This window comes from Oryctolagus cuniculus, chromosome 6 (assembly GCF_964237555.1).
Source record: "Oryctolagus cuniculus chromosome 6, mOryCun1.1, whole genome shotgun sequence".
NCBI lineage: Eukaryota > Metazoa > Chordata > Mammalia > Lagomorpha > Leporidae > Oryctolagus > Oryctolagus cuniculus.
Window position 1 is genome coordinate 119,815,171 of NC_091437.1, and position 16,833 is coordinate 119,832,003.

At 39.2% G+C, this 16,833-nt stretch overlaps 1 protein-coding gene across 1 annotated transcript in view; it reads right to left on the reverse strand.

Annotated features, from left to right (window-relative positions):
- Window positions 1-16,833, reverse strand: part of RAD54B (RAD54 homolog B) — an 85,951-nt gene that overhangs the window by 17,643 nt on the left and 51,475 nt on the right. Inside the window, exons 4-10 of the mRNA XM_008255751.4 lie at window positions 15,951-16,145; window positions 13,763-14,044; window positions 9,274-9,436; window positions 6,966-7,191; window positions 5,859-6,066; window positions 3,142-3,281; window positions 713-1,003 (exon numbers count right to left, since the gene is read on the reverse strand). Coding sequence (XP_008253973.2) covers window positions 713-1,003; window positions 3,142-3,281; window positions 5,859-6,066; window positions 6,966-7,191; window positions 9,274-9,436; window positions 13,763-14,044; window positions 15,951-16,145 — 1,505 coding nt within the window. The remainder of the gene's footprint in view (window positions 1-712; window positions 1,004-3,141; window positions 3,282-5,858; window positions 6,067-6,965; window positions 7,192-9,273; window positions 9,437-13,762; window positions 14,045-15,950; window positions 16,146-16,833) is intronic.

A 16,833-nucleotide genomic window follows, 5' to 3' on the forward strand; every position in this document is an offset into this window, starting at 1 on the left:
AATCTTGACAATGTATTTAGTTAAAAAAGGCTGTGAGCATTGGCATCACTAAAATCAGGTTTCTTCGTTAAGATTACACTGAGCCTTATCTCCTGGCCAAATGATAAAGATGGTAATAACATTACCTACTCCGTAGAGTTTTATAAAGAATAAATAAAATAACACTAGAAAAACACTAAGTGTTTGGTATATGACTGTTGGTTAATATTATTATTGTTGGTTAAATTATTTATTTATTAATAATTATGTTGGTTAATATTATATTATTCCAAAATATGATTTTCCTCTGGTCAGAGAGCTTAAGATAATTTGTATTGTCATCTTTGAGATGACATATCACTTTGATAAGAAAAAAAAGGATTATTATTTTTTTAATGGTAAATTTTGCATTTGTTAGCACCAAATAAACAAAACTGAGTGACTCTATTAACATGCAATAGAAAGGGAAACCACATCAAGACATCAAAGAGCCTGGAGCACAAACTCTAGAAGGCAGGCCTCAAACCTACCTCATGCCCAGTTCTGTTCTACAAACTCAGCCAGAGCGGTGGGAGGCTGCAGCAGGTTGAGAGCAGAACCATAGGGCGAAAGGCTGCAGAGCTTACTGAAACCCACAACTGCAATCCCAGGGACAGCCCACTCTGCCATCTTAGATTCATACACCACAGAACTCTCTCATCACGTATCTCGGACAGTTTCACATAATACTCACCTTCGCAGTGCTGAACAAAAGGCAGGGGTGATTGCAGAGTTTTTTAAGTGCCCCGATACACAACAGATGAGGACTACTTTCTGACAGCCCTTGAAGACAGAACCTGACAGCCTGAGAATTCAATAACTTTCGATAAAGCTCAATCTGCAGTGCACCTGGTCGGCAAAAGACCACATTCTCTATTTTCGGTGGAAGATACTTATTTATAATTTCCTGGGTTCTTCTAAGAACAAAGAGTCCAGTGAGGCAAGTAAGTTCAGCTGCTCTTCTCTCTCCTAACTTCTTTTCTTCCTACAGAAAAATAACAGACTTAAATAAAAGTGCTACAGACAAAAATAATTACAGTTAAAATGAACATTATAAAGACTTTATAAATAAACCATTGGATTTATCTACTGTAGGATAAATGAAATACAGGCATGGGGACAGAAAAAGCAATCATGATCTCTAAATGTTCAGTGTAATAATTTAATTAAATGAAGCTACAGTGTTGTAATTCTTCCTTGTTTAGCTATTGGCATCAGGGACAACTATTAGAAATCAGCAATACGCATGCTACTTGATTCTAAATATAAGCTTTTATGTGAATATTTAGTACATAGGCTTACAAGAAGGGCATGTCTCTAATGACCTAAAGACCTTGTACTGGGCCCCATCTCCTTAAGGTTCTACCACCTCCCAACATGGCCACCACAGTATCTAAGCCTTTAACACATGGACCTGTAGGGGACACCTAAATTCATATCCAAACTGTAGCAGATACCAAGACCATGTTCCATACTATTAAATATTCACACAAAACATTATTTTGTATAGCTTCTGGTTCCTAGGACTTGTTCTATAATTATTTGTTGACAAATTACAATATTTTGTTCATTCTCAGATATACTTTCTTCCCTCACACTTTCACTTCTCTGAAATAGGATGATTTTCACAACCAAAATGCCTTATAATTTTAATTGATACGTCTTCCTTAGTAGTATATGAAATAATGATATCCTTGATCCAATGAAATATAGTGCACATACAACACGCAGACCATATTTAAATCATTTCATACCATTTAAAATATTTGTTTCTTTTTGCTTGTTCCCATTTTTTTTCCAGTTACAACTGATTCTTAAAACAAACCCATTGTTTTTTTTTTTATAATAAATTCCTAAAAGTAGTATTACCAGGCCACAAGATACACAAAATGTTAAGGTTCTTAATATGCATTGTCAGACTTTCCACAGGTTGTACCAAATCAAATTCCAACTAGCAAGAGAATATTCTCACTTACTCCTGCTATTACTATGCCAATCCAACCAACTAAAATAACCAGAAGGAAGTACAAAAGTTACTTCATGGTTATTTTGGTTTCCCGTTTTCGATGTAGGTAAGGAAGAACATTTTTATATGTTTACTGTCACTTATAATCTTTGTGACATGCTTCTTTAAGATTTTTAGACAAGTGATGAAATCATTTTCTAAAAGAATGCAGGAAAAGATGAAAGACTGAGAAAAATAAAGAGTTTCACTGTATTAGTTTTTTTCTAAGTTAAAATAATATTCAAGTTACAGATAATTTTTCTAGACATACTGCTCTTTTGTTTATTGTCAATTTGTTAAGTCAACAAGAGGAGTCACTGTGCACTTCTCATGTAGGATCTCTGTCCTTAGTGTGCTGTACATTGAGATTTAATGCTATAACTAGTACTAAAACAGTATTTTTCACTTTATGTTTCTGTGTGGGAGCAAACTGTTGAAATCTTTACTTAATGTATGCTAAACTGATCTTCTGTATATAAAGAGAATCGAAAATGAATCTTGATGTGAATGGAAGGGGAGAGGGAGTGGGAAAGGGGAGGGTTGCGGGTGGGAGGGACATTATGGGGGGAAGCCATTGTAATCCATAAGCTGTACTTTGGAAATTTATATTCATTAAATAAAAGTTAAAAAAATTTTGTTTATTGGAGTCGGCATGGTGGCACGGCAGGAAGGGCCACTGCCTGCTGTGCTGGCATCCAATAGGGGCACCGGTTCAGGTCCTGGATGTTCCACTTCCAATCTACTCTCCATTGTGGCCTGGGAAAGCAGTAGAAGATGGCCCAACTCCCTGGGCCCCTGCACTGGCGTGGGAGACCCAGAGGAGGCTTCTGGCTCCTGGCTTTGGATCGGCTCAGCTCCGGCCATCTGGGAAGTGAACCGGTGTATGGAAGACCTTCCTTTCCCTTTCCCTTTCCTTTCCCTTTCCCTTTCCCTTTCCTTTCTTTTTCCTTTCTTTTCCTTTCTTTCTTCTCTTTCTCTCTTTCTCTCTTTCTTTCTCTCTCTCTTTCTCTTTCTTTCTTTCTCTCTCTCTCTCTCTCTGCTTCTGCCTCTCTGTAATTCTGCCATTCAAATAAATAAATAAATATTTTAAAAATTTTGTTTATTAAAGTAGATTATACCTCAGAAGCAGAAGGTTCCCTTGATACAATGATGGGTTCTTCATATATTTTCCTATAAGATGACAAAGAGCCTAATATTCCTGGATTTACAAAATCAATCAGTGCAAAAAATTCTTGGAGATCATTCTGAACTGGAGTACCTAGAGATAAAAGTGATGAGAAGGTAAAGTCTGTATTTTACAATCACAGTTCTTTATTGAAATTTGCACTCTCTTCTCTTAGAGGAATGAACACAAGTAAATTCCCTAAACTGAGAAAAAAACAGCCAAATTAAGTTTTTTAAAAAGTTAACAAACACAGAAATTTTTAAGGCAGATTTTGACTGCGTATTAAATTAACATATCGAACAGCACAGGGGCAGACTGTGCTCTAAAGCCTGACTACCTGGGTTCCCCTATTGCATCACTTACTTCCGAGAGACCTAAGCGAGCTACTCTTGCTTGAGGTCTGTACACATGGGGTAGCCACAGCAGCTCCTGAGTTGGGATGATCAAAGTAATCAATCCACATATGATACTAGAACAGTGACTAGATCTTGGACTTCCACCCTTCAGAATTCTGACAAAATAAATTTCTGATGAAAAACTACCCAGTCTGTGGTATTTTATTATGATAGCCCCAGTAGACTAATACATCTCTATTAATCAAATTGAATTCTACCATTTTCCAGTAAATAGTAACTGAATGTTTTCCACAGCACTGGGCTAGATAATACTAGGAAACAAAATCAAAATTTCTTTCATTTGATTCTTAGTTACTGAGCATCCATCATGAATACAGCACTTTTCATATACAGATGTATACTCTGATAATGAGTAAGGAGTAAATCATCTCAGGAATGAAATATTCTGCCACTAAAATAGTAAAGAATTCATTCAGGCAATGCTGAGGAGATGAAAACCAACCACAAGTATTTCTACACGTAAAAAGTTAGTTAGGGCTAGTTTTCACCTAAATTCGTAGCTCATGGGGTGACAGTGACAAAGAGGAAAGCAGAAACAAGCTAAGACCAACAAAGTAAGGCTACAGGGAACAGTGCTGACCCCTCCAACAAAACTATCTCACTAATCGCCAGCAGGTAACCAGAACTCTGACTTTCAAATAAATAAATCTTCTTTAAAAATCACTTCAGATAATTGTTATTATAATCCCACACAAATTGAAAGTCAAATGACTATGAATTTTTTTTCATTTTATATATTTATTTGAGAGACATAGAGTAAGAGAGCAGGACAGAGAAATCTCATCTGCTGGTTTGCTCCCCAAATGTCACACTGACAAGGCTGGGACAAAGCCAAGGACAAGGAATATAATCTAAGTCTCTCACTTTGGTGGCAGGCCCAATTACTTGAGCCATCACCACTGCTTCCCAGGGTCTACACTAGCATGAAGTTAGAATCAGGAGCCAGAGCAAGGTATCAAACCTACGTAGTAAAATATGGAATGCAGGCATCTTAACAGCTAGGCTAAATGTCCATGCAAGACTATGAGTATATTTAAAGATGGGTACCTTTCCCACTCCAACTCAATAAGAACAAGGGGAGGGGAGGATTTTCTTCTCTGTCACCCTGGAGCACTTTCATCTACCCTATCAATGTAGAAAGGGGAAACAAATTTTAACTCAGACAGAGCTCTGACATGTATAAAGGATACATGGAAGGGGCCGGCACTGTGGCATAGTACGTTAAGCCTCCACCTGTGGTGCTGGCATCCCATTTGGGCACTGGTTCAAGTCGCAGTTGCTCCACTTCCAATTTAGCTCCCTGCTAATGGCCGGAAGATGGCCCAAGTACTTGGGCCCCTGCATCCACAAGGGAGGCCTAGAAGAAGCTCCTGGCTTCTGACTTCGGACTGGCCCAGCTCCAGCCATTGCAGCCATTTGGAGAGTGAACCAGCGGATGGAAGATGTCTCTCTAACTCTGTCTCTCAAATAAATAGATAAATCTTTAAAAAAAAAAAGGATACATGGAAGACAAAATGATACAGCAAGGAAAATCATGCCTGCCCATTCCTTCTGGAACAGTTAAAGATGGTATGGAAATGGAGCTTTGCATAGAAAAATGGACAGGGCATAAACACTAGTCATCATTTTCTTTCTTCTGCTGCTGCCAGAATGGAAAATTTTAAGGGTCATACAAGACAAAGGTGAGGTATGGGAGAAAAGCTACTTTGAGCTACTCAGACTTAACTCTAATCTAGAATATAAGCAAAATGAAACAGGCAGAAAACTATTCTTACATTTACATATGGTTTGTCTTGTATAGCATACACGTATTAAAATAACTGACAGGGATATTCAACACTTACCAGATAATGTTCAAAGAACTTTACACAGATTCACCTCTCTGAGCTTCATGCCTCTGTGAAACAGGTATTATCCCTGTTTTACAGATAAAGAAACTGAGGCATGAAAAAGCTAACCAACTTGCCCAAAGTTGCATAACTGTAAATGTCACACTGGGCAACCAAGCACAGGCAGTCTAGTCCCACCTCCTATATTCCTTACCATGATACCATTGTGTTTCTCTTTCAAAATCCCCAAGATGCTGGCTGCAGAAAACCACACAGAAATCTGAAGATTCAAAACCCCTCCAGGAAGACTCAATCACTTAGCACTCCATGCAACCCAATTCTTTGGAGGCTAAGCATCATATTGTAAGTCTTATCTGTTTGCCAGGTAAAAATTCCATTCTATCTTTCCCAAAGTGAATACTGACCAGTTAGAATTATCCTTTTCTCACAGGACAGGCTAATGAGGGCGGCAGTGGTCTTAATAGCACTATTCTTTAAACGATGCCCCTCGTCACAGATTAGAAGATCAAATTTTATATTCTTAATTTGATCCAGGGAACGAAGTAACATTTCATAACTGATTATAAGAACAGAGTAAAACATACATTGGACAAATTCTTCAACTTTGTGGTCCTAAGAGGAGAAAAAGATATTTAACAAAACAAAGGCAGGAACTATAGGAAATCAAAAATAAGCAGCATATTCCTGACAATTACTTATAAAATTAGAACACTGTAACTCTTCCTGTGTTAGTCAGCTGTAGGTAAATATCACTGAGGCCTGAGATCAGGATGCCAGCAGGGCAGGGTTCTAGTGAGAGCCTCTTCCTGATCTGCACGGGGATGTCGGCTTGCTCCATTCTCACATGGAAGAAAGACGCAGCTCTGGTGTCTCTTTTTTTCTTACAGGAACATGAATCCCACCATGGAGCTCCATGTTCATGACCCAATAATGTAAACCTAACTACCTCCCCAAGTCCTCACCTTCCAACCCCACTATATTGAGAATTAGAGCTTCAACATGAATTCTGGAAAAACATAAATACTTAGCTTATAACAACTCAAAATTAAAATGTAAGCAAAGACCCAATTTTTTTCAAAGGGGTTGGTAGTTACCTACACTTAGAAAACTACAAACAAAAAGTAAAACTGGAGCAGGCGCTCTGGTGTAACAGGTAAAGCTGCTGCCTGCAACACCAGCATCCCATATGGGAGCCAGTTTGAGTCTCAACTGTGCCACTCCAAGTCCCAGCTGTACCACTTCCAACCCAATTCCCTGTTAATGCATCTGGGAAAGCAGCAGAAAATAGCCCAAGTCTTTGGGCCCTGCACCCAGCTGAGAGACCCGGAAGAAGCTCCTAACTCCTGGCTTAGGTGTGGCATAGCCCTGGCCACAGCGGCCATTTGTGGAATGAACCAGCAGACAGAGGATCCTCTCTCTCTTTGCTTCTTTCTCTCTCTCTCACTCTAACTCTGCCTTTCAAATAAATAAAATAAATCTTAAAACAAAGAAAACTTTTAAAAGTCTCTTACCTGATCAACGGTAAATATCTTGATCCTCTCACTTCCTAGCCATTTTTGAAATTCTTTCCTCCAATTATTCACCAAGCTTCCAGGTGTGACAATAAGTGTCTTCTTTATGACTGGCTTGCCTCCATAGGGCCCCTGACACTGTAGGGTCCAGATGAGCGAAATGCATTGCAGTGTTTTCCCCAAACCCATTTCATCAGCAAGAATAGCTCCACATCTGCCATCCATTCTGTTAGAAATAATTGTACTTCCCTTAATCACAACTAGAAAATATTTTATATGCCCCTACAATAATCAAACACCAGAAACTAGTATTTTATAATTATGACACTAAAGACTCTATAAGTATTTCATTCAGCTGATTTACAACCATCTCTCTAGAATCTTGGATAATTATATCAATCATGTATTGTCAACATAAATCTGAAATTAGAGGGCTGAATATGAATCATCCATTACTTTTATATACACAAATTTAGAGAATAGAAATGTTTCAATTTTATGTCTACATTAGAATAATTTAGCTATGTTGCTCATCACTATCAGTATTAGACTTTTTAAAAAGTATTAGTATTAGACTTTTTAAAAAGTTCAAAATATATTGTAACTGTAATCAGTAAGATCTATCAAGTTGTATTTGATTCTCTGGCAGTAAATGAAGGTCTCAATTGAAATGGCTTCCTGCACCATTATAAAAGTAAAAATCAAATACTTGATCTAATACATACAATTTGGTAAAAAGTCTGTTATCCTACAGACCTACTAGCTTAATACAATTTAAAATTAAATATTATGGAATAGATGTTTGGCTCAGTGGTTAAGATGTCACTTGGAACCTTGAGAGTGCCCAGGCTGGAGTCCTGACTCTGCTCTCAATTCTAGCTTTTAGCTGCTATGCACTCTGGAAGGCAGCAGATGATGGCTCAAGGAGTTGAGTCCCTGCCACTAAGTGGGAGACCCAGACAGAACTGCTGGCTCCCAGCTTGGGCCTGGCCTAGTCTCAGCTATTGTGGGTATTTGGGAAGTGAACCAGCAGATGAGAGTTTCTCTCTTTCTCTCTCTCTCCCTCTCTCCCTCTCTCTCTATCTGTGTTTGTGTGTGTGTATGTATGGAATAAAATTTTTTAATTAAAAAAAAAAAAAAAAAACCACAAAACCTGTCAATTTGATTTACCAGCTCAAAATTGTCCCACTTAACACCAGTAGAGAGCAGATCAGATTGGAAAACACTGCTCTAAGTTAGGAGTCTCCAAATAATTTTAAGTAAAGGAATGTCATGTTCAGAATTGTTTTTCAGAAAACAGCTGGTAAGTTTAAGCAGAACAGATGTGGACAGAAACACAGGTTAAGAGCCACGGAAATAGTCCAGATCAAATGTTATTTTTATATCACTTACTAGCAGCAGGAAGCTAGAAAAGATTAGGAATCAAATGATAGTTAGCAGGTTAAAAATAATTAGACATTCAGATTTCACTGGATTTAGACAGTGAGAGAAAAAGCAATCAAACATGATTCCCAGGCCAACTGAGATAAGATCTCCACAAGGAAGAGCAGATTTGGGAGAGAACATGAGCCTATTTAAAAGTTTCCAGGAGATGGTATTCCCATAAATTGTCACCATTCAAGGAGTTATTAGAGTTGGGGAGAATCTAAATTTCCAACCACCTTTAAATAATTAATTTAAAAATCAAAGCCTATGCATTTAAAAACACAGCAAAACAAAATCCAAGAAGTAGAACTGGAAGGAAATATACCAAAATTTTAGCAGCGTCTTCTATTTTTTTTTTTTTCGTGTTTCCTTCTATTTTTTTATGTCTTCTAAAATGTCTTTAAGAGAAGACACTACTCTTCAATAAGAAAACTCAATTTACATGGGAAGAGAGACCTCTTTATTGCTCTTTGTAGAAGTAGCGGTGAGACAGAAGACGATCTTTTTCTAATATTCTCATTAGCAGAGCTGCATCTTCCATTTTCACCCGTTAACTCTTTATTATCCTAGTAGTGAGTGATTACTGGACAACAATCAGGTGGATCCTATTTATCTGTTCATTCAAGTGCTTTACAAGCTACTGAAGAATAAGGAACACAGTCCTGTGGCCCTGACTTCTGCATCAACACCTCCTAGCAAGAAGTCTGCATGCAGGGCACCTGACATCCATCATCCATTTTTGGAACAGATACACATAGTAAGTATTACCTTTCCCACCATCTAAGATTCCTCTCAAGACTCATTATATCAGGCTCTCAGAAAACCATGATGTTACAGATTAAATCAAAACTCAGATAACACTAAAAATTAGTTATTTTCCTACCTCATTCCCATCACACACTCATAAAGGAATATGATTCCTTCTTTCTGATGTGGTCGAAGATGATATACAAGGTGAGGATCTATCACTACATCCACAAGAGGGAAACATTTCTTATTGAACATCCACTGGTGGTTCTTGTCTGGTTGTGGCATGACAAGGGAATCTTTTTAAAGAAAAGTTAACAGTGTAACTGTAACTATAATTTCATTTTGTCAGCAACTACATTACCTTAGTTTTTACTGCTTTTAAGATAGAATTGTTTGAAATGTATTAATACTACTGCTAAACAAAGATACAAAATTTAAAAAGTTACAAGCCTGACTGATGTAGGATGTCATGCAAACAATTACAAAGAGTTGTTCAACGTTATGTCTCCAAAAGTGCTTTGAAACCACTGAAATTCACTATTGTTAATAAGGAATACAGCAAGCCCCAGCATTCAGTAGTTCAGTATTCAGAGCAAAGAGAACTATTTCCAACTGAAAGCACAGGCTGGAATTTTGCCAACGTGCATTTGCCAATGCTCATAGCTTCTCATTCGGAAAAGGTTCCCCAAACTTAACATAAAGGCTCTTTTCACTTTCAGTCCTGTGCAGATTAACAATGATCCTCACTTCTATCAATCAGAACTGAGAAAGGATAAATTTTCCAATGACTTAGCCATTATTATTATTACATTCATGAACATCAAATTCATGAACCTTTGCAAAGCAACATGAAGGAGCCATTGGAAAATAATGTAATTTTTTGGAAATACCCTAAGACAATGTAAAACATTTACTAAAATGTCACCCAAAAAAGTAACATCAAATATAACTGAAAGAGAAATCTCAATGATAAACCTGAAGTCAGGGTCAGCACTGTGGCACAGTAGGAAATGCCGCCACCAGCAATGCCAGCATCCGATATGGACACCAGTTCGAGTCCCAGCTGCTTCACTTCTAATCTAGCTCTCTGCTATGGCATGGGAAAGCAGTGCAAGATGGTCCAAATCCTTAGGCCCCTGTACCCATGTGGGAGGCCCAGAGGAAGCTCCTGGCTCCTGCCTTCTGATGGATCAGCCCAGCTCCAGCTGTTGCGGCCATCTAGAGAGTGAACCAGCAGATGGCAGATCTCTCTCCCTCTCTCCCTCTGCCTCTCTATTCTGCCTGTTAAATTAATAAATAAAGCCGGCGCCGCGGCTCACTAGGCTAATCCTCCGCCTAGCAGTGCCGGCACACCGGGTTCTAGTCCCGGTCGGGGCGCCGGATTCTGTCCCGGTTGCCCCTCTTCCAGGCCAGCCCTCTGCTGTGGCCAGGGAGTGCAGTGGAGGATGGCCCAAGTGCTTGGGCCCTGCACCCCATGGGAGACCAGGAAAAGCACCTGGCTCCTGGCTCCTGCCATCGGATCAGCGCGGTGCGCCGGCCGCAGCGCGCTGGCCGCGGCGGCCATTGGAGGGTGAACCAACGGCAAAGGAAGACCTTTCTCTCTGTCTCTCTCTCTCACTGTCCACTCTGCCTGTCAAAAAAAAAAAAAAAAGTTAATAAATAACTCTTTAAAAAAATCTGAAGTCAGGCATTGAAAAAAAAACCTGAAAATTATTTTTGGGCTCTATTTTTGCAAGTGTACACCATGGTTAAAAACTGAATTAGATTAAAAAACAAAACAAAGGACAAAAGAGGACAAGAAAAGGAAAAGAGGCCGGCGCTGTGGCTCACTAGGCTAATCCTCTGCCTGCAGTGCCGGCACCCTGGGTTCTAGTCCCGATTGGGGTGCCAGATTCTGTCCTGGTTGTTCCTCTTCCAGTCCAGCTCTCTGCTGTGACCCAAGAAGGTAGTGAAGGATGGCCCAGGTGCTTGGGCCCTGCACCCGCATGGGAGTCCAGGAGGAAGCACCTGGCTCCTGGCTTCAGATCCGCAGCGTGCCGGCCGTAGTGGCCATTTGGGGGGTGAACCAACGGAAGGAAGATTTTTCTGTCTCTGCCTCTGTCTCTGTCTCTGTCTCTCTTTCTCTCACTGTCTAACTCTGCCTGTCAAAAAAAGAAAAAAGAAAAAGAAAGAAAGAAAAGAGAAGATAAAAACATCAATAAATTAAATAAGCAAATATCACCAACAGAAATACATAGCCACAAGAATGAGAGTTTAGTCATGTTTGCCATTAGCAAATACTCAGAGGATAAGTGTTCTGTGGATTGTTCAAGGTTCATGAATAACTAAAGGTACTTTCATCCTTGAGGTCAATTCTTGTTAGGTAAAGGTAAGGGATTAGGAAGTATAATGGAAAACTTAGTTCTTGGTCATGCCCTATAAGCCTGATGCAAACTAAGAATGAACTCCATCGGTTTCCAACCAAGAAACGGCCCCGTTCTTGTTTACTTTTAAAAAGGACAACGGGGAAAAAGAGAACATAGAAGTGCAGTATCACATACTGCTCAAGCAAAAAGGACCAAAGGATCATTAAGTCACCTATCAAAAGACCCGTCTTTTTTTTTTTTTTTTAAGTCTGAGACCATCTCTTTTTTTCTTAAAGATTTATTTATTTGAAAGGCAGAGAGAGAGAGAAATGTTCCATCCTCTGGCTCATTCCCCAAATGCTGGCAACAGCTGGGGCTGGGCCAGGCCAAAGCCAGGAACCAGGAGCTTCTTCCAGCTCTCCCATTTGGGTGCAGGGGCCCAAGGGCTTATACTAATTCCCACTGCTTTCCCAGTTGTATTAGCAGGGAGGTGGATCAGAAGTGGAGCAATGGGGACACGAACCAGCACCCATGAGGGACGTAGGCACTGCAGATGGTGGCCAACCTGCTAAACCACAGTGCCGGCACCAAAAGGCCCATCTTTAAGACAGACAAAACTTAAAGAGTCACAATAATGGAACACAAGTTCAAATATTAAGATCCTTTATCATTACCACACTGATGAGACATCATTTAACACTAAAACAATGTCTTAGATTCTACCTAATTCTGGGCACCGGTGCTGTGGTAAAGTAGATTAAAGCCATGGCCTGCAATGCCAGCATCCCATATGGGTGCCAGTTTGGGTCCTGGTTGCTCCACTCCCAATCCATCTCCCCACTAATGCACCTGGGAAAGTAGTAGAGAATGGCCCAAGTCCTTGGGCCCTTGCACCTACGTGGGAGACCTGGAAGAAGTTCCTAGCTCTTGGCTTCAGCCTGGCCCAGCCCAGCCATTGTGGCCATTTGGGGGAGTGAATCAGTGGATGGAAGATCTCTCTGTCTCTCCCCTCTTTCTGCTATAACTCTGCCTTTCAAATAAACAGATAAATCTTAAAAAAAAAAAAAAAAAAAAAAAGAACCACCTAATTCTGCTCTTGGCATGGATGGATGGTAACTGAATAATAAAATCATCTGCCATTTACACAAAGTACTCATATTTAAAAATATATGTACACACACAAATATACTTTACATGTATATACACACATGTATAAAAACATTCACATACACACACAAATAGTACAAAATTTTTCATTTACTTGGCTCAGTATTTATTGGACGGAGTATACCTTAAATACGTAAATCACTATGATGGTTATTAGGACCCAGTTTTACACAGCAGAAGGAAAAACATTAGAGAGGCAAGTGACTGAGAGGTCAAAGTTAGCTCAGTGTCAAAACCAAGGCACTAATTCAGATCTTTGCATAAGCACAGAATTCTTTTCAGTTCTTCACAGCACTCTATTTGGCAACAGGAAGGCCAAGAGAAAGGGTAAAGAGGAAGAGAAAGGGTAAAGAGCTGAGACGACAGACAAAATACTCCTATCAGAAGCAACACTGTGGACTTCCTTCTTGTTCACTTCCAACCTCCACATCCATTGCACTGCACTTTCAAATTTCCTTGTCCTTCTCACCAAACGAGAAGCTCTGTGATGACAATTTCATCTCTAGGCCAACTCATAAAAGGCAATCAAAATAAAACTTGCAGAGTGAACAAATAAAATAAAAATTAGAAACAGGTTTCATGTTTTTTGCGTCTTTTTTTAAATTAAAATCATCAATGTGACTATTACATGCATGAATTGTATTTTCACCAGTAAAATCTGAATTCTTTACATGACATCTCACCATTCAAAATATGAACACACTGAAGTATACAATCAAGGCATATAGTCTTCAAAACAGAAGTACACATCAAACTCCTGATTCATAAATTTACTGATTTTTCTACTTACTAAAGATGTCAAAGTTTATTCAAAATTATCCATGTATACATATGTGTATCCATGTATCTCTGATTTAGATTTTTTCCTCTAATACACCTATAGTGTTTTGCTTACTCTATTTCTTGGATTACGCATTTTCATATGAAATAATTCCAAATTATATTGTTACTTGACTTCAACACGGCCCCTTAAGTCAGATTATATATCTGAATAATATATATATTTTCACCTGAAAACGTTAAAACAAAATTTAAACTCCAAATTAACATAATAGACAAATTTTAACAGTAAGAACAGAAGAAATATTGAAATTATTTTTAAAATCTTACTTGGCATATAAGGGTCATAGCGTGGTTTACAATTTTGGAAGTCATTCTGTCTATTTTCCTTTGAACTTGGTTTACAGACACTTTTAAAGGGTTTAGAAAAACAGCTCCTGGCAGTTAGAGAAGAACTTGAGACAGCAGGACTTCCTCCTCCAAGCTGAAAACACCTGCCACTGCTGAAGTCATCCGAAGAGATCACACCCATGACCTCTATTTCTTTTCCACCAACCATCAGTGTTTGGCCCTCTTCAATCTTTTCAAATTCTTTTAAATTATAACCAATGCCTTTCAGTTGAAGGGGGGTGGGGAGGAGAAAAACTGTTAATGAAGCTGTAAAATGACTTAGTAATATCATTGTTATCTACCCATGACTGTATAGAATGACAACTAATTTAAATGTAAATAGCCTTGTATAACCCACTAACCGTAACAAAAAAATAATTTATCATTTTGGCTTAAAAAAAGAACATCACAAAAAATTAGAAGAAATAATAATGCAGCTACAAAAACTAGATACACTTTAAAGAAAGCAAGACTTTTTTTTTTCCTTTTTCAATGTATAGCCTATTATACTCTTTATAATTTTACCATCTCTTGTCTAGAAAAATCAAGCCAAGTAAAGAGTCCAATAATCCACATGAGACCTCCTATCTTGTGAACAAACTAGAAAAACACCAAGGTCTAATTCGATTCAGAGCCCCCTGGAAATATGAAGGAAAACTGGCAATAAAAGCAACTTCTATTAACACCAGTGCTGGGGCCAGTGCTGTGGCAAAGCGGGTAAAGCCACCGCCTGCAATGCCAGCATCCCATACGGATGCTGTGGTGCAGCGGGTTAACACCTTGGCCTGAAGCGCCGGCAGCCCATATGGGCACCAGTTCAAGTCCCAGCTGCTCCACTTCCAATCCAGCTCTCTGCTATGGCCTCGGGCCCCTGCACCCACGTGGGAGACCCAGAAGAGCTTCCTGGCTCCTGGCTTCAGATCGGCGCAGCTCCAGCCATTGCGGCCATCTGGGGAGTGAACTGTCGGATGGAAGACCTCTCTCTCTCTCTGCCTCTCCTCTCTCTGTGTAACTCTGACTTTCAAATAAATAAATAAATCTTAAAAAAAAAAAAAAAAGAATACAATTTCATTCAAAAAGCAACACCACTGCATGAACACATTCTCCAAAACTCTAGCCCAAATCTTCTTGAAGCAAAAAACATACAATGTATACTGACAGTTTTAAATTCCTCTAATCACTGAGCATAACATTGGCTTAAATCACTGTGCCACAATGTTCACCCCATTATGAGATAATTTTCTGTATCATACACAGTTGAGGCATCACAGTCAATTTAAAAACATCTTAGTCTGTCCCTTTATAAAATCCAATTATATTCTAACTGTATAATCAAAGATATACACTGGGGATGGCACTGTGGTGCACTGGGTTAAAGCGCTGGCCTGCAGCACCAACATCCCATACAGGTACTGGTTCAAGTCCTGGCTGCTCTACTTCCAATCCAGCTTCCTCCTAATGTGTCTGGGAAAGCAGTAGTAGATGGCCCTTTGTTAAGTCAACAACAGGAGTCACTGTGCACTTACTCCTCATGTAGGATCTCTGTCCTTAATGTGTTGTACAATGTGAATAAATGCTATAACTAGTACTCAAACAATATTTTACACTTTGTGTTTCGGTGTGGGTGCAAACTGTTGAAATCTTTACTTAATATATATAAATTGATCTTCTGAACATAAAGAGAATTGAAAACGAATCTTGATGCGAATGGAATGGGAGAGGGAGCGGGAGATGGGAGGGTTGCAGGTGAGAGGGAAGTTATGGGGGAGAAAAAGCCATTGTAATCCATAAACTGTACTTTGGAAATTTATATTTATTAAATAAAAGTTTAAAAAAAAAGATGATGGCCCAAGTCCTTGGGCCCCTACACCCACATGGGAGACCAGGAAGAAGCTGCTGGATCCTGGCTTCAGCCTGACCAAGCCCCAGTCATTGCATCCATTTGAGAAGTGAACCAGTGGATGAAAATCTCTGTCTATACTTTTCTCTGTAACCCTTTCAAATAAATAAAATAAATTAAAAAACACAACACACACAGTTAAGTGTGAAAAGAGCAAAGAGTTTCTGTAACAAAAAAGATATATACTAATATTAAGTGAAATCATAAAGAGCAGGTAATATCACATACCTTTCCCAATGTCTTTGCCTTCTAAATCTTTTAATATAAATGACCTTCCTTTTACAATAAGAACAGCATCACCTTCCCACTTCTTGTGTTTTTTCTTTGAAGCCTTACACCAAACAACACTGAAATACTTAGCCTGACTTTCAGATTCATCTTCTTTCCTCCTAAATGCTGTTATTTCTTTAGGGTCTGGATGAACTAGAATAAAAAATGAAATCAAAATATTAAAGATAACTTTAATGTTAAACAGTAAGGTCATTCAAACAAAAAGAGGCACAAGAAAATCAGACTATTTATAAATAGTATGAAAGAATATTTATCATATTTATGTTAGCATTTGGAAATGGAGAAATTCAAATGTTTCTATCACTACCATTAAATGCAACAGTCTCATTAGTCACAATGTAATATAAACTCAATTAAAATGAACAACATAACAATTACTATATACAGCTTAAAACTCTAGGAATTAGGGCCGGCGCCGTGGCTCAATAGGCTAATCCTCCACCTTGCGGCGCCGGCACACCGGGTTCTAGTCCCGGTCGGGGCACCGGATTCTGTCCCGGTTGCCCCTCTTCCAGGCCAGCTCTCTGCTATGGCCAAGGAGTGCAGTGGAGGATGGCCCAGGTGCTTGGGCCCTGCACCCCATGGGAGACCAGGAAAAGCACCTGGATCCTGGCTCCTGCCATCGGATCAGCGCGGTGCGCCGGCTGCAGCGGCGGCCATTGGAGGGTGAACCAACGGCAAAGGAAGACCTTTCTCTCTCTGTCTCTCTCTCTCACTGTCCACTCTGCCTGTCAAAAATAAAAAAAATAAAAAAAAATAAAAAAAAAAAACTCTAGGAATTAAAGATACTATTTCATTACCTATAGCATAGAAAAATATC